This window comes from Ranitomeya imitator, chromosome 6 (assembly GCF_032444005.1).
Source record: "Ranitomeya imitator isolate aRanImi1 chromosome 6, aRanImi1.pri, whole genome shotgun sequence".
Taxonomy (NCBI): domain Eukaryota; kingdom Metazoa; phylum Chordata; class Amphibia; order Anura; family Dendrobatidae; genus Ranitomeya; species Ranitomeya imitator.
Window position 1 is genome coordinate 399,142,892 of NC_091287.1, and position 18,726 is coordinate 399,161,617.

At 43.8% G+C, this 18,726-nt stretch overlaps 1 protein-coding gene across 4 annotated transcripts in view; it reads left to right on the forward strand.

Moving 5' to 3' along the window:
* The window catches only part of RBBP8 (RB binding protein 8, endonuclease), an 85,856-nt gene that overhangs the window by 23,128 nt on the left and 44,002 nt on the right, over positions 1–18,726 (forward strand). For all 4 annotated transcript variants that reach the window (XM_069731189.1, XM_069731188.1, XM_069731191.1 and 1 more), the window contains 4 exons: positions 4,685–4,780; positions 5,686–5,798; positions 11,282–11,357; positions 15,211–15,395. In XM_069731189.1, coding sequence (XP_069587290.1) covers positions 4,685–4,780; positions 5,686–5,798; positions 11,282–11,357; positions 15,211–15,395 — 470 coding nt within the window. The remainder of the gene's footprint in view (positions 1–4,684; positions 4,781–5,685; positions 5,799–11,281; positions 11,358–15,210; positions 15,396–18,726) is intronic.

An 18,726-nucleotide genomic window follows, 5' to 3' on the forward strand; every position in this document is an offset into this window, starting at 1 on the left:
GATATGGATGAACTCCTACATGCAGTATGTAACACCAAGCAGTTACAGGACACTCAGGAGGAAACCTCAATCCAAGATGAGATGTTTGGCGGTCTGCATGCTCAACTCACGAAAGTTTTCCCGGTTAATAATCATATTCGTTCCATGATATTAGAGGAATGGCAGGAGGTGGAGAAAAGGCTAGTGGTACCTAAAGACTTTAGACTCCGTTTACCTTATAATCCAGACGATATAAAGGTTTGGGATTAAGTTCCTAAGATAGATGTGCCATTAGCAAAAGTGGCAAAAAAGACGGCGATTCCGTTTGAAGACTCCTCCGCGTTGAAGGATCCGATGGATCGCAAAGCAGATGGACTGTTGAGGAGAACTTGGGAATCCTCGGCTGCAATAATACGTGTTAATATAGCAGCAACCTCGGTAGCCCGGTACATGCATTTATGGATGGACGATCTGGAAGAACATCTCAGGGCTAAGACTTCTAGAGATGTTATTCTCAAATCCCTACCATTACTAAAGCTGGCAACAGGTTTCATGGCGGACGCTTCGGTGGAATCTGTACGATTCACCGCCAGAAGCGAATCTTTATCCAATGCAGCCAGAAGAGCAATCTGGATAAAGACTTGGTCAGGCGATATTCAGTCAAAGACTAAACTTTGTGGGATTCCGTTTTCAGGGGATAAAGTGTTTGGGCTTATTCTAGACGACATATTAGAAAAAGCCTCAGACAAAAAGAAAGGGTTCCCTGAGGAAAATACTAAAAAATACCAGCCCTTTCGTAGATCCCGCCCTAGTCAGAAGACAGACTACAGGGGGAAAGGAAAGACTGGGAGATGGTCCTATCCCAAGGGTGGAAAAGGTAGAGACTCCATCTTCCAGGGTTCAGGTTCAGGGAAACCGAATAAATTACATCAGAGTGGGAGGTCGATTACAAAGGTTTCTGGGGGGGTTGGCAGAAAATATCCAAAAACCCTTGGAATCTGCAGGTGATTGCTCACGGTTACAAATTAGAATTCACCAGTCCTCTTCCAGAAAGGTTCGTAGTAACCAGATCTTCTCCCCTCTTTTACTCTCCTATGTGGGCAGACATCCAGGAGTTGTTAGAAATAGAAGCAATCTTCCCAGTACCCATCTTTTTATTTTCAATAAAAAACCATCGGGAGACTCCCGGACGATTATAAATCTGAAACCCCTGAACAAATGGATAAGATACAGGAGATTCAGGATGAAGTCCACAATACCTCTCATAGACAAGGACATGGTGATGTGCACCTTGGATCTAAAAAGTGCATACTACCATGTCCCAATACACGCTTGTTACCAGAAATTCCTGAGATTCGCCCTGACAACAGAGGGGTAGTTTATCACTTTCAATTCAAGTGTCTCCCATTCGGCCTATCCTCGGCCCCAATGATATTTACCAAACTAATGTCAGAAGTAGTCACCTATCTAAGGAATCAAGGTATTTCCATAGTACCATACCTGGACGACTTTTTGATAATGGCGAGGTCAGAGAGACTTCTCAAGATCGACCGCGACTTCACACTCTCCATTCTACAAGATCTGGGGTGGATAGTGAATTGGGAAAAGTCATGACTAGTTCAAAATTCCAGAATAACATTTTTGGGGGTCATATTAGATTCCAACACCAGAACATCTTTTCTACCAGAGGAAAGACAGAAGTCGTTAATCAAGAACATATACCGGTTCAGGAAAAGCACTCCCTCTATAAGGGAAGCAATGAGAGTCCTAGTCTCAATGACGGCCTGTATTCCCTGTGTGAAATGGAGCCAATTTCACTCACGGGGGTTACAGAAGCAAATCCTGAAATCTTGGAAAACAGAAGGCAAAATTCTCTGGAGAAGATGGTTCTTTCTCCTTCGGTAAAGAAGTCCCTAACGTGGTGGACCGTCCCGGAAAACCTGAAGGTGGGAGTTCCATGGATCCTCTATCCCTGTGTCACCGTTACCACAGACGCCAGTCAGTATGGATGGGGCGGACACATAGGAAGGACATACTACCAAGGGAACTGGATTCCAGAAGTGTCGGCCAGGTCATCAAACTTCAGAGAACTGTATGCAATTTGCAAAGTGCTCTACCAGGCCCAGTCTCAGGTCAGAAACAGACACGTGAGGATTCTGTCCGACAACGTAACAGCAGTGGCATTTCTGAGGCACCAGGGAGGCCCAAGACACCCATCTCTACAGCACTTGGCAGACCAGATTTTCAGATGGGCAGAAAAATCCGTCAAGTCCATCTCGGCAGTTCACCTGGAGGATGCCAAAAATCAGGTAGCAGATTTTCTAAGCAGAACGACAGTAGATCCCAGAGAATGGGAATTGAATCCAGAAGTGTTCAGCAATCTGTGCCAGCGGTGGGGGACGCGTCTAGTGGATCTCTTTGCCACCAGATCAAATGCAAAGGCCAGAGCATTTTTCTCTCTCAATCCTCTAGAGGGAGCAGCGGGAGTCAACGCACTGTCTCAACATTGGGATTTTCTGTACGCTTTTCCACTCCTGCCACTGATCTCGAGAACACTCAGGAAGATACGGGACGAAAGAGCAACTGTAATCCTGGTGGTTCCATTTTGGCCCAAGAGGAGCTGGTTTTCTCTTCTATCCAGAATGACGACAGAGACACCTATCCTCCTGCCGAAGAGGCAAGACCTTCTGTGCCAAGGTCCAGTGTTGCACAGCAATCCGGATTCACTACAGCGCTCTGCCTGGATCCTGAACGCCTGACTCTAAGATCCAAGAAGAGGTTATCACCACACTCCAGGCAAGCAGGAAACCGGTGACCTCTGCGATCTATAACAAGATCTGGAAGCAGTATTGTTCCTTCCTAGGAGAGATTCCTATAGATACCTCAAAACCAGACATTCCTAAAATCCTTGATTTTTTTTTTTTTTTTTTTTTACAACTTGGATTTAAAAAAGGCCTTTGGCCTAGTACTTTAAAAGTACAGATTTCGGCCCTTAGTGTGTTTTGACTCATCATTCGCCTCCCATCCTTGGATAGCAAGATTTGTTAGGGCCATACAAAGAATGAGACCTCTTGTGAGGAAATCGTCTCCTCCTTGGGACCTGAATTTGGTCCTTAATGCACTGTGCAGATCCCCATATTTACTATCAGAGGACATGGACATAGCCAATCTCTCTTTTAAAACAGCTTTCCTAGTGGCCATCACTTCAGCTAAGAGATTGGGGGAAATGCAGGCTCTATCCATACAGGATCCGTGACTCCGGATCTTTGACGACAGAATAGTCGTAAGACTTAATCCAGCCTTTCTCCCCAAGGTAGTCTCATCTACAAACATAAACCAAGAAGTAATTCTTCCCTCATTCTGCCAACACCCTAGAAACTCGAAGGAAGGGGTCTATCATAACCTTGACGTTAGAGAGACAGTTCTGAAATACCTAGGGGCGACTGAAAGTTGGAGATGAGACACAAACCTGTTCATACAGTATGGGGGAGCAAATAAAGGTTGTAAGGCAGCGAAGTCAACCATTGCTAGGTGGATTAAGACTACTGTAAACCCAGTGTATACAGCCCAGGGGAAGGATCCCCTAGATATCCTTAGAGCCCACTCGACCCGAGCTATTGCTACTTCATGGGCAGAGAAGGGGGTAGCTTCAGCAGAGCAGATCTGTAGGGCTGCGACTTGGACTAGTCTTTCTACTTTTGCCAGACACCATAAACTTAATGTCTCATCAGAGCAATTAGCTTTTGGTAGAAAAGTATTACATGCAGTAGTCCCACCCTAGGTGTCCATTCTTTGGTATTCCTCCAATGGTGCTGTCAGGTGGTGAACTGGAAAACAGTAATTAGACCTACCGGTAATTGTATTTCCAGTAATCCATCCTGACAGCACTACTAGTTCCCTCCCACTGCAAATTTGTATTAATAAACTAATGTGATGTAACATTGGTATAAAATTGTTGAATAAACTCTTTTTTGCATCCATCCAGATGTGGTACTTGGAAAATCACTGGTGGGTGGAGTGGGGAGGGTCCTTTTAACCGCTTGTTGTTCCTGTCCCACTGAGGGTAAGAAGGACGTCCTCCAATGGTGCTGTCAGGATGGATTCCTGGAAATACAATTACCGGTAGGTCTAATTACCGTTTTTCCAGCATGATGGAGACCATGTCCCAAGGCAAAAGTGATAACAAAGTGATTCAGTGAACAAAACGGTTAAATTTTTGGTCCATGGCCAGGAAACTACCAAGATCTCAATCCCATTGAGAACCTGAAGTTAATTCTCAAAAACCGAGTGGACCAACAGAAATGGTGCCAAGCACTGATTAGACGTGAATGAGTTGCCATTAGTCAGGATCTGGCTCAGAAATGGACAGCTATGCCAGGCTGAAGGGCAGTACTCTTGAAAAAATAAGGGACAACACTGTAAATATTAAGTCTTTACATAAAATTAATGTAATAAGTGTAGAAACTTATGAAATGCTTATAATTCTACTTAATTTACTGTAAAAACATCTAAAGGATTTAAAAACATTGAAACAACAAACTTGTGAAAATCAAAATTTATGTCCGTCTCAAAACATTTGGCCATGACTGTAGTTACCGAACCATATTCTATCATATGTTCCCATTTCCAACACGTTTTACCTTTCCCTCAATGCTGCAATTCGGGAAAGAAAATCAGCTCAACAGTCTGTTCTTATCCTAAACAGGGATGCTCAGAGACTTGAAGAATTTTACACTAAAAACCAACAGCTAAGAGAGCAGCAAAAGGCGCTACATGACACAATCAAAGTTCTTGAAGACAGGTAAAATAGTATGATTATTCCTGAGGTGTCTTGAAAATGTTTACAATAGGGCACATTTAAAAAAATTGTTTTGGTTTTATCATAAATATGCTTGGGCAATTGGTTAGTCATTTTTGTGTTTGAATTCAGTCGCATGACATTTTTTGGGTAGGGGGCTGTAAGATGCATCTTGGAAAAGGAATGTCCGAGAGATTAGCTTTTTCCTAAATTGTGGAAGGTTTTTAGGGGCTTCTTGTCGTCTGTGTTGTGGTTTTTGCTCAAAACTGAAACTACAACCAGTGCTGGATCTCATCAACTTGACTTACAATTGGTTCTTCAGGGTGACTGGCTTCTGGTGGAGCCTCCAATCGAGTAAATGCATGTTGTGAATATTCCACCTAGAAAATCAGCAGTACAGTACCGACTATAATGAGAATATAAAAATCTCATCTGCACATTTCATAAAATTTACATGCATAAACTGTCCATTCTTTGTGCGGAATTATTGGGTATGTCACCCTTTGCAATGCATAGGGTGATACCCTTGCTAAAATATTTAACCAAATCCCCATATAACATAAGTGGATTTTGCCAGGGAGGCGCTGCAGATAACACTTGAAGTGAAGCTTGTAGGTTTCTAATTCTAATCTCTGTGACTTTCCTGCTTTTTCTTCTGGCTGGGAGGTGTTACAGGCTCAATGTGTTCATCCTAATCACCATTCCTATCAATACTCACATCCTACCTGGCCTGAATAGTGAAAACTATGTGTAATGTTGGATATTGGTTTAAGATTATAAAATGCAATTACCGTAAAAAAGACTGGTTGTTTCTGTGTTATTAGAGCAGCAGGTAAGAGCAGATTCTGTACTTTCTGTGACTGACTTCTATGCTGATAATTTGATTTTTTTGCTCCCCTTTTAACAAGGTTACGGGCCGGGCTTTGTGATCGGTGTGCAGTAACAGAGGAGCACATGAGAAAAAAACAACTGGAATTTGAGAATATCAGACAACAAAACCTGAAACTAATTACAGAGCTCAGTGAGAACTTTTTCCTTTTCTTTGGTAGATTGCATTATACAGTGTAACATGTACCCTTATAAATACACTGTGTGCAGAATTATTAGGCAAGTTGTATTTTTAGAGGATTATTTTTATTATTGATCAACAACTATGTTCTCAATCAACCCAAAAGACTCATAAATATCAAAGCTTAATATTTTTGGAAGTTGGAGAGGTTGTTTTTTTAGATTTGGCTATCTTAGGAGAATATCTGTTTGTGCAGGTAACTCTTACTGTGCAGAATTACCGTATATACTTGAGTATAAGCCGACCCGAGTATAAGCCGACCCCCCTAATTTTGCCTCAAAAAACTGGGAAAACTTATTGACTCGAGTATAAGCCTAGGGTGGAAATGCAGCATTTACCGGTGAATTTCAAAAATAAAAATAGATCATTATTGCCCCATAGCTGTGCCATATAGTGCTCTGCACCGTTCATATTTCCCCATAGCTCTGCCATATAGTGCTCTGCACCGTTCATATTTCCCCATAGCTCTGCCATATAGTGCTCTGCACCGTTCATATTTCCCCATAGCTCTGCCATATAGTGCTCTGCACCGTTCATATTTCCCCATAGCTCTGCCATATAGTGCTCTGCACCGTTTATATTGCCCCATATCTGCCCCATATAGTGCTCTGCACTGTTCATATTGCTCCATATCTGCCCCATATAGTGCTCTGCACTGTTCATATTGCCCCATATCTGCCCCATATAGTGCTCTGCACTGTTCATATTGCCCCATATCTGCCCCATATAGTGCTCTGCACTTTTCATATTGCCCCATATCTGCCCCATATAGTGCTCTGCACTGTTCATATTGCCCCATATCTGCCCCATATAGTGCTTGCACCGTTCATATTTCCCCATAGCTCTGCCATATAGTGCTCTGCACCGTTCATATTTCCCCATAGCTCTGCCATATAGTGCTCTGCACCATTCATATTTCCCCATAGCTCTGCCATATAGTGCTCTGCACCGTTCATATTGCCCCATATCTGCCCCATATAGTGCTCTGCACCGTTCATATTGCCCCATATCTGCCCCATATAGTGCTCTGCACCGTTTATATTGCCCCATATCTGCCCCATATAGTGCTCTGCACCGTTCATATTGCCCCATATCTGCCCCATATAGTGCTCTGCACCGTTCATATTGCCCCATATTTGCCCCATATAGTGCTCTGCACTGTTCATATTGCTCCATATCTGTCCCATATAGTGCTCTGCACTGTTCATATTGCTCCATATCTTCCCCATATAGTGCTCTGCACCGTTCATATTGCCCCATATCTGCCCAATATAGTGCTCTGCACTGTTCATATTGCTCCATATCTGCCCCATATAGTGCTCTGCACTGTTCATATTGCCCCATATCTGCCCCATATAGTGCTCTGCACTGTTCATATTGCCCCATATCTGCCCCATATAGTGCTCTGCACTTTTCATATTGCCCCATATCTGCCCCATATAGTGCTCTGCACTGTTCATATTGCCCCATATCTGCCCCATATAGTGCTTGCACCGTTCATATTTCCCCATAGCTCTGCCATATAGTGCTCTGCACCGTTCATATTTCCCCATAGCTCTGCCATATAGTGCTCTGCACCATTCATATTTCCCCATAGCTCTGCCATATAGTGCTCTGCACCGTTCATATTGCCCCATATCTGCCCCATATAGTGCTCTGCACCGTTCATATTGCCCCATATCTGCCCCATATAGTGCTCTGCACCGTTTATATTGCCCCATATCTGCCCCATATAGTGCTCTGCACCGTTCATATTGCCCCATATCTGCCCCATATAGTGCTCTGCACCGTTCATATTGCCCCATATTTGCCCCATATAGTGCTCTGCACTGTTCATATTGCTCCATATCTGCCCCATATAGTGCTCTGCACTGTTCATATTGCTCCATATCTTCCCCATATAGTGCTCTGCACCGTTCATATTGCCCCATAGATGCTCGGTATAAATCTGTGCCGCTGCTGCTGCATTAAAAAAAAAAAAAAAAAAAAGCCATACTCACCTTTCTTGATTGCAGCTCCCAGCGTCCGGTCCCGGCGTCTACCCGCTCTGACTGATCAGGCAGAGGGCGCCGCGCACACTATATGCGTCATCGCGCCCTCTGACCTGAACAGTCAGAGCGAAGAGACGCCGGGAAGATGGAGCGACGCCCGGCGGCTGGAACGGGGATAGGCGAATATGCGATACTTACCTGGTCCTGGCGTCCGGCTCCTTCTCCCGGACAGCTGTCTTCGGTGCCGCAGCTTCTTTCTCTATCAGCGGTCACCGTTACCGCTGATTAGAGAAATGAATAGGCGGCTCCACCCCTATGGGAGGAGGAGCCGCTTATTCATTTCTCTAATGAGCGGTCCCACGTGACCGCTGAAGAGGAGAAGAAGCTGCAGCACAGAAGACCGTGGGATGGCAGGGGGAGCGCCAGGATCGCTGGGACTAGGTAAGTATACCTCTGCGCCCTCTCCCCCTCACCCGCCGACCCCACCGCTACCGTGACTCGAGTATAAGCCGAGAGGGGCACTTTCAGCCCAAAAATTTGGGCTGAAAATCTCGGCTTATACTCGAGTATATACGGTATTAGGCAACTTAATAAAAACCAAATATATTCCCATCTGACTTGTTTATTTCACCAGGTAAACCAATATAACGGCATAAAATTTAGAAATTAAACATTTCTGACGTGCAAAAACAAAACCCCCCAAAATTTGTGACGAATATAGCAAACCTTTCTTTATGATGACACTCAACAGCCTTCCATCCATAGATTGTCATTTGCTTGATCTGTTTACGATCAACATTGCGTGCAGCAGCCACCACAGCCTCCCCGCACTGTTCCGAGAGGTGTACTGTTTTGCCTCCCTGTAGATCTCACATTTTATGAGGGACCACAGGTTCTCTATGGGGTTCAGATCAGATCAGCAATGGGGCCATGTCATTATTTTTTCTTCTTTGAGACCTTTACTGGCCAGCCACGCTGTGGAGTAGTTGAAGGCATGTGATGGAGCATTGTCCTGCATGAAAATCATGTTTTCTTGAACGATACTGACTTCTTCCTGTACCACTGCTTGAAGACGTTGTCTTCCAGAAACTGGCAGTAGGTCTGGGAGTTGAGCTTCACTCTATCCTCAACCCGAAAAGGTCCCACAAGTTCATCTTTGATGATACCAGCCCATACCAGTACCCCACCTCCACCTTGCTGGCATCTGAGTCGGAGTGGAGCTCTCTGCCCTTTACTGATCCAGCCTCTGGCCCATCCATCTGGCCCATCAAGAGCCACTCTCATTTCATCAGTCCATAAAACCTTTGAAAAGTCAGTCTTAAGATATTTCTTGGCCCAGTCTTGACGTTTTATCTAATGTTTCTTGTTCAAAGGTGGTCGTTTTTCAGCCTTCCTTACATTGGCCATTTCCCTGAGTATCGCACACCTTGTGCTTTTTGTTACTTCAGTAACATTGCAGCTCTGAAATATGGCAAAACTGGTGGCAAATGGCATCTTTGTAGCTTCACGCTTGATTTTCCTCAATTCATGGGCAGTTATTTTGTGCCTTTTTTGCCCAACACGCTGCTTTCGACCCTGTTGGCTATTTGCCATGAAACACTTGATTGTTTGGTGATCACGCTTCTAAAGTTTGGCAATTTCAAGACTGCTGCATCCCTCTGCAAGAAATCTCACAATTTTGGACTTTTCAGAGCCCATCAAATCTCTCTTCTGACCCATTTTGCCAAAGGAAAGGAAGTTGCCTAATAATTAAGCACACGCTATGTAGGGTTTTAATGTCATTAGACAACACCCCTCCTCATTACAGAGATGCGCACTACCTGATTTACTTAATTGGTAGTTGGCTCTCAAGCCCGAACAGCTTGGCGTAGTACAACATGTATAAAAAGTATCATGTGATCAAAATACAACTTGCCTAATAATTCTGCACATAGTGTATATTATTAAATAATGTAATTTTAAAAAACATTTTATTTTCCTTTTTATGCCAGTTAGAAAATTCAAGATATGCTGCTGCCCATGTAACCAATAATGATCCTTAATAGTGATGAGTGACCGTGCTCGGATACGGTGTTATCTGAGCATGCTTGGGTGCTAATCGAGTATCTTCGGCGTGCTCAAAAACTATGTTCGAGTCATGGCATGTCTCGCAAGTGATCGACAGCCACAAATACATGCAGGGATTGCCTGCTAAGGACCACTAAAAAAAACATTTTAAATTGCGTTCCTATTTTTCTTTTTAGTTTTGTTTTATTTCTTACACTGTGCTCCCCCATAAAGATTCATAAGACCATTGGGAGTGAATTTTAACATATTGAAACATTTTTTTTTTATTGTTTATTTCCCATCTAATCAGGGTTTGTATATTAACTCCAGTCAAGCTAGGTTTACATTGCGTTAACAGCAGCCCGTTCAACACATGCGTTAACGGGCTGCTGTTAACGCAAATGCCGATATGTAATCACGCTACCGCAGATAGAGCTAGCATATGCTCTATCTGCGCTAGTAGTGACGGACCCGGAAACGCTGCAGCCCGCGTCCCAGGGTCTGTCACTCAATGACGGCATTTCCTAGCGCACGCCCATTGTGGGTTTCCGCTAGCGATACGTCCCACATTGGACTAAATGGCGGCGTAACACCGCGTTATGCTGCGGTGTAACGTAGTCCATCTAACGGACGCCTATAACGCAATGTGAACCCAGCCTTACAGGGGAAATTCAGCCTCAGCTGCACTGGAGAGCTGACAGTCCCCAGGACCCAGAAGCTCTGGCTCTTTCCCTAGATCTGGCAAATTATTTATTTTACTTTACAGACATCACTGTTGCAAACTAAATTATCTATCAATATTTTTGGATTGTGGGAGGAAACCCCACACAAACACATTCGTACAGATGCGGTCCTTTCCGGATTTGTACCCAAGACACCAGCACTGCAATGCTACACTTCTGACCACTGAGCCACCATGCGGCCCGATGACGTGATGGCTGGGTCTGGACAGCACTTCCTATCTTGTATACACAGTGCTCAGGAATGCATCATCTATGCTAGCAGCTTACTCCGCATTGACATTTTACATCACTGCAGAATAAAGTGTAGACTGCCTGGACACTTAAGGTCTATACATCATCCAGAACTGGTTAAGCTGTCCTGATGTTTATTTCAATAAATACTTGCTTGCACCTTAACATTGTCATCCTTTTATTTCTACTGGAAATGCATGATGAAATTATCAATGAGAAAATGCCATTCTCTCTCTTATCTGATACTGTACAATCACTGCTGACAGTTTCAGAATAATCTAGTTGATAATTGAATATAATAATGCCCTGATTTATTCATACATTGTCAACAGAAATATGATTTGAGGGACGGCACAATGCCGTTCAGAGCTAATGCTAGTTTTCCAGAATGTGCAGCAACATGTTTAATAATGTCTTTCTACAGTGGATGAGAAGATCACCTTGCAGGATGAAAACAAAAGGCTTTCTAAACAGCTTGAGCACATGCAGAAGGCGACTGAGTGAGTATTTTGTTCCAGTCTTACACATGAGTCATACATATAGGTAAATTATAGTGGTGTTGCCTAACTACACTTTTAAAATACGTGCAGATCTTAAAGGGGCTTTCTGGTACTTTGATATTAATGGCTCCACATTACTGTAGGTAATAATGTCAAAGTACCAGAAAATGTCTCCAAGCCTTTAGCTGCCTGGGATTTTGGAACTATTTTCTCACTTCTAATATACAAAATTGTCATTTTGTAAAAATAAATGAAAGCACTTAACATATGCATGATTTATCTGAAAGTAGTTACATGGCATAGTTTTTAATTGGTGCAATTTGTCGCAAAGTGTAACCTGAAAAAATTAATAAAACTGAATTTGACCAAAACAGAACCTTAGACGTACAACAATTAAAGTGAATGTTCAAAATGTGCAGCTCGCACATTCTACTTAACCTCCAGATGTCCATAAATTGAGTAAATATGATCTGTAGATTATTAACTACCTTTATAAGAAAAGGTCCCTCAATATGAGATAGTCTACGAGCACATACAATTGAAACCAGAAGTTTACATACATTATATAAAAAGACACATAGGCAGGTTTTCTCAATATCTGACATGAAATCAGATTAAACCTTAACCTTTTTAGGTGAATTAGGATTGCCATTATTATTATTATTATACATTTTTATAGCGACATTTATTCCATGGCGCTTTACCTGTGTTACCAGGTACATAAGGAGGGAGGACCCTGCCCGCGAGGGCTCACAGTCTGCAGGGGATGGGTGAGGATACACTAGGAGAGGGTAGAGCTAGTAGTGAGGTGGTTCAGTAGGTTGAGGATCACTGCAGGTTGTAGGCTTGTCGGAAGAGGTGGTCTTCATGTTCTTTTTAAAGGTTTCTATGGTAGGTGAGAGTCTGATGTGTTGTGGTAGAGAGTTCCAGAGTATGGGGGAAGCACGGGAGAAGTCTTGGATGCGGTTGTGGGAAGAAGAGATGAGAGGGGAGTAGAGAAGGATGTCTTGAGAGGATCGGAGGTTGCATGTAGGTAAGTACCGGGAGACCATGTCACAGATGTTTGGAGGAGACAGGTTGTGAATGGCTTTGTCATTGTCAGGGTTTTGTACTGGAGTCTCTGGGCTATAGGAAGCCAGTGAAGGGCTTGGCATAGGGGAGAGGCAGGGGAATAGTGGGGAGACGGGTAGATTAGTCGGGCAGCAGAGTATAGGATGGATTGGAGTGGTGCCAGAGAGTGGGAGGTTGCAGTAGTCAAGGAAGGGGATAAGGGAATGCACTAGTGTTTTTGTGGTGTTGCGGTCAAGGAATGCGCGGATCCAGGAGATATTTTTGAGTTTGAGACGGCAGGAGGAGGCAAGGGCTTGGATATGTGGCTTGAAAGAGAGGGCAGAGTTGAGGATCACCCCGAGGCACCGGGCGTATGGGACTGGAGAAAGCGAGCAGTCATTGACATTGATAGATGGGTCTGGTGGAGGGGTAGAGTGAGATGGGGGAAAGATGGTGAATTCTGTATTGTCCATGTTCAGTTTTAGAAAGCGAGCAGAAAAGAAGGCCGAGATAGCAGACAGACAGTGTGGGATTTTGGTAAGTAAGGAAATGAGGTCAGGTCCGCATAGGTAGATTTGCGTGTCATCGGCGTAGAGATGATACTGCATACCGTGGGATTCTATGAGCTGTCCCAGGCCGAAGGTGTAGATGGAGAAGAGTAGGGGTCCTAGAACTGAGCCTTGAGGAACACCGACAGACAAGGGGCGGAGTGAGGAGGTGGTGTGGGGGAGGGAGACACTGAATGTTCAGTCTGTCAGATATGACGAGATCCAGGATACGGCCAAGTCTGTGATGCCAAGAGATGAGAAGATCTGTAGCAGAAGGGAGTGGTCCACAGTGTCAGGAGAAGGAGGGCAGAGTAGTGTTTCTTGCTCTTGGCAGTTAGTAGGTCATTGGTGACTTTAGTTAGGGCAGTTTCAGTTGAGTGATGGGGTTGGAAGCAGGATTGTAACCGGTCAAAGAGGGAGCAGGAGGAGAGGTGGGAGGACAGTTCAAGATGGACATGTTGTTCCAGTAATTTTGAGGCATAAGGGACAAGAGATATCGGGCGATAGCTAGACACAGAGGATGGGTCGAGGGAGGGCTTTTTGAGGATGGGTGTGATCTTTGCATGTTTGAAGGATGAGGGGAAGACACCTGTTGAGTGAGAGGTTGAAGAGGTGTATTAGGGTTGGGATAAAGGTTAGGGATGAGGTGGGATGGGAGCGGGTCAAGTGTGCAAGTGGTGAGATGTGATCTTGACAGGAGGGGGAGAGCTGATCTTCTGCCATGGTGGAGAAGCTGGTGGAACAGGGTTGAGCAGCTAAGAGGGGCATTGGGCGCTGTGGGCCAAAGCTTTCTCTGATTGCATTGAACTTCTGTTTAAAGAAAGAGGCAAAGTCTTCAGCAGAAATGAGAGGGGAGGGAAAGGTGCGGGGGGACGGAGTAGAGAATTGAAAGTGTTGAAAAGCTGTTTAGGGTTGTGAGACAGTGAGGATATGAGATGAGAAGTAATTTTGTTTTGCGGCAGTGAGCGTGGACTTGAAGCTGGCGAGGGACTGCTTATATGCAGTGAAGTGGTCAGCAGAGCGGGATCGCTTCCATCTCCGCTTAGGCTGTTCTTAGGCTTCCAAGCTTCTCCCTTTTGCTACCAAACGGAACGATGGTCATTATGCCCAAAAAGTTCAATTTTAGTTTCATCAGACCACAGGACATGCCTCCAGAAATTAAGGTCTTTGCTCCTGTGTGCATTTGCAAACATTAATCTGTCTTTTTTAAGTTTCTTTTGGAGTAATGGCTTTTTCCTGACAGAATGGCCTTTTAGCCCATGTTGTCACAGTACTCGTTTCACTGTGGATATTGACACAATCTTACCAGCTTCCGCCATCATCTTCACAAGGTCTTTTGCTTTTGTCCTTGGGTTAATATTCACATGTGGAACCAAAGCATGTTCATCTCTAGGACACAGAACCCACCTCCTTCCTGAGTGGTATGGTGGCTGGACATTCCCATCGTGTTTGTACTTGCGTATAATTGTTCTTACAGATGAACGAGGCACCTTCAGGTATCTTGAAATTGTACCCAAGGATGAGCCAGACTTGTGCAAGTCCACAATTCTCTTCCTGATATCATGGCTGATTTCTTGAGACTTTACCATGATGCTACACAAAGAAGCATTGTGTTTCAGGTGTGCATTAAAATACATCCACAGGTGTGTGTCTAAATAACTAAGATGTGGCCAAAAAACTATCAGAAGCTTCCAGACACATGACATGATCGTATGGGTAGCACAGAATTGTTAAAAGGCATAGTAATCTTAGTGTATGTAAACTTTTTACTTTGCAGTAAGTAATAAAAAATGCCTTAAATCTATCGTTTTATGTATACAACCCATGTGCAGACTTAAGCGTGTCCATGGTTACAAACTTTGTGCAGTCTGACCCTGCAGTCTTGTGTAACCTTCCATCTGCACCTTCCATCTGCTCCTTCTTTGTTCTCTTGTCAGCTTTCCTGTGAGGATTTTCACCATTTACATTCGCCATTACTCATTTGGTAATCTGCAGTGAGTATGTAGTGTAAGCTCCTGCATCCTATACTGAGAACTACACATAGGTGAGACTTCTTGTGAATTCTTATGAGCAATCTTTTTGAATGCGACATGAAAAATGACAACTTTACATAAGGCTGGTAAAGATCGCCACACGGTGCAAGCTGTTTCTTCTATCATTCTAAAATGATTAATCCACACAGAAAATATATACATTGTCATCAGAATTTCCCTCTCTTGCGTGATCCTGTAACTGAAATATTCTTTAATGTTTAGGTCAGTAGGAAAGATACATGAAGAGGTTGCAGAAGATCATGGTGATGATGGCATTATTCCCGATTCACCAGCCAGTTCCTTTCCTCTAAATGTGGTCAGCAGGATGCGCAGAAAAAAATCAAGCAAAAATGTGCGGTATACAGAACACACACAGGATGAATCCAGTGCATCCGAATGTGCTAATAGTAAGTCAGATGCCTTCTTCTCTATATACAGGAAAGATAAATATCTTGGTACCGTGTTAGCCAGTAGATAGAAAAATATTAGAATTGAGAGTCCTCAGTGGTTGATACCTTTTAGGGTATGTGCACACGTTGCAGATTTGCCTGCTGATTTTTCTGCACTAAATCCGCATGTCTTGGCAGAAAACGCAGGTGCGTTTTTTGATGCGGTTTTGTATGCGTTTTTGAAAGCTAAATAAAGATGTATTATAGAACAAAAAAAAAAGATTTGTCATGTCTTGTCCAACCTCCTCTTTTACATTTGTCCAACCCACACTCCATTACACACATATATAGATAGATAGATACATAGACAGAAGGAATGAGATAGATATATGGATAGTTAGGCTACTTTCGCACATCAGGTTTTTGCCGTCAGGCACAATCCAGCGAGTTTTGAAAAAACGGATCCGTTTTTTTTTCCCCACCGGATCCGTTTATTTCTCAGAGTTGCATTAGCGACCAGATTGTGCCAGATGGCCACATTTTTCATCCGTTTTTTGCCGGATGTGTAAAAAAAAAACTTTCCACCGGACGGAGATGACATACCGAGGAAAGTTTTTTCTGTCCGGTGAAAAAACGCACAGCGACTGATCCGGCAAAAAAATGTATGAAACAGATGTGAAATGATGAATCCGGCCTCCGAATCCGGTTTTTCATGAATTTTTTTTCCATTGAAATCATGCACATTTTCCATTCTCTCTCTCTAAAAAACGGATCAGTTGCATCAGTTGTTCACTATTTGCAACGGATCTGTTTTTCCACAAATTCACCGGATTCTGGCTGACGGAAACAAACTGATGTGTGAAAGTAGCCTAACTATCCATATATCTATCTACATCTATCCATCAGGCAGGATCCGGCGAATTTTTGAAAAACCGGATCCGTTGTAAATAGTGAAAAACTGATGCAAATGATCCGTTTTTTGGGTTTTTTTTTGTTTTAGAGCGAGAGAATGAAAGATGTGCATGATTTCAATGGAAAAATGCATGAAAAAACGGATTTGGAGGCCAGATTCTTCATTTCACATCTCGGTTTCATACATTTTTTGCCGGATCCGTCGCTGTTCGTTTTTTCGACTGACAGAAAAACCGTTATTCTGTACGTTTTCTCCGTCCGCCGGAAACAGCTTTTCTGAAGGATCTGGCAAAAAAGTTATGAAACGTGTGGCCATCAGGCACAATCCGGCGCTAATACAACTCTATGAGAAAAAAACTCAAAACGCGCCGGATTGTGCCTGACGGCAAAAACCTGATGTGTGAAAGCAGCCAGATATATGGATAGATACATCTATGTATCTATAGATATATCTATCTATAAATATACCTATAGATCGAGAGATATATATATATATATAATGTGTGTGTATATATATATATTAGAAAGGCCGATGTTTCGTAATGAGCGTGTAATTAAAGAAAAAGGAAAAAAAGGCATGGGCTCCGTCTGCGCCAAAGGGGGAAAGCTGGGGGCCAATATTTGTAGCCTGGGAAGGGGTTAATACACATGGCTCCTCCCAGGCTATGAATATCAGCCCGTAGCTGTCTGCGTAGCCTTTACTGGCTATTAAAATAGGGGGACCTCCCCCCCCCCCCCCCCCATAGCCTAGAGAGGAGCCATGGATATTGGCCCCACCCCGGCTACAAATACCAGCCCGCAGCCGCCCCAGAAATGGCGCATCTGTGAGATGCGCCAATTCTAGCACTTAGCCCCTCTCTTCCCACTCCCGAGTAGCGGTGGGATATGGGGTAATAAGGGGTTAATGTCACCTTGCTATTTTAAGGTGACCGTTAATAATGGAGAGGTTAATAATGGAGAGGCGTCAATAAGAAGCCTATCTGTTATTAATCCTAGAGTAGTGAAAGAGTTAAAATAAATAAATAAATAAAGCCACATCCAGAAAAAGTATTTTATTATTCTTAATTTAACCATACTTACCATACTTGATCGCCTGCAAAAAGCGTAAAATAATAAACCGTATACTCCCTGTCCGACGCAGTCCAATTAATAACGAGTGTCCCATGACGATCTCCCCTGTACAACAGTGACATCGGGTAATGTCACTGCTCTATAGACCTTCAGTGACACACTGACAGGAGACAATGGCTCCTGCAGTGTATCACTGAGGTTACCTTAGTTCAGGGTCTCACTTTATGGCATTGCTGCTTTCTCACACAGCAGTGCCACAAGTGAGACTAGGGACTATTTTTTACAGTGGCGGAGGAATACAGTGAGGAAGGATATCTTCCCTGATTGTGTACCTGGAGCCCCTAGAGAGCGGTCGCATCAGCTGATGCTGCTGCTCTCCACGGGAGATCGTCGTGGGACACTTGTTTTTTATTGGATTTCTGCGGATCAGGGAGTATAGTGTTTGTTTATTATTTTAATATTTTTTACAGGTGACACTGGCTTTGGGGATCAAAGTGACAAGTGATGGTGAGTATGTACTCTGTTATATGTACTGTATGTCTATATGTATGTAGTATGTATGTTTTATGTATGTAGTATGTATGTTGTATATACATACATACTACATACATACAACATACATACTACATACATACTACATGCATACATAGTATGTATGTAGTATGTTGTATGTATGTAATATGATGCATGTAGTATGGTGTATGTATGTAGTATGAATGTTGTATGTATGTATGTATGTAGTATGTATGTTTGTGGTTTTTTTTTTTTACATTCAACACATTAGCCGGATGATGGGACTACTACTGTCCCATCATTGGCTGTGTCAATCACTGTCATTGTAGCAGGCATAGCCTGATGGGACTTGTAGTCCCATCGGACGATGCCTGCACACACACACAAAGACCCCCGGCAGACCCGCACAGAGCCCCCCGGCAGCCCTCACAGACGCCCCGGCAGCCCGCACAGAGCTTCGACAGGCCCGCACAGACCCCCCCGACGGGCCCGCACAGACCCCCCCACCCCCCCGCACACACAGACACGCACAGTCTCTACCCACACTCTTCCCCCCTCCCGATCTGCAGCGTTTCACCCACAGCTAAACCGCAGATCTTTTTTATATCTGCGGTTTTGCTGCGAAAGTGCCCGACTCAATGCAAGTCAATGGGTGCAGAAACGCTGCAGATCCGCACAAAGAATTGACATGCTGCGGAAAAAACAACGCTGCGTTGCCACTCATTTTTTTCCGCAGCATGTGCACAGCGGATTTGGTTTTCCATAGGTTTACATGGTACTGCAAACCGCACGAGAAACTGCTGCAGATCCGCAGCGTAAAAAACGCCGCGGATCCGCAGTAAAAACCGCAACG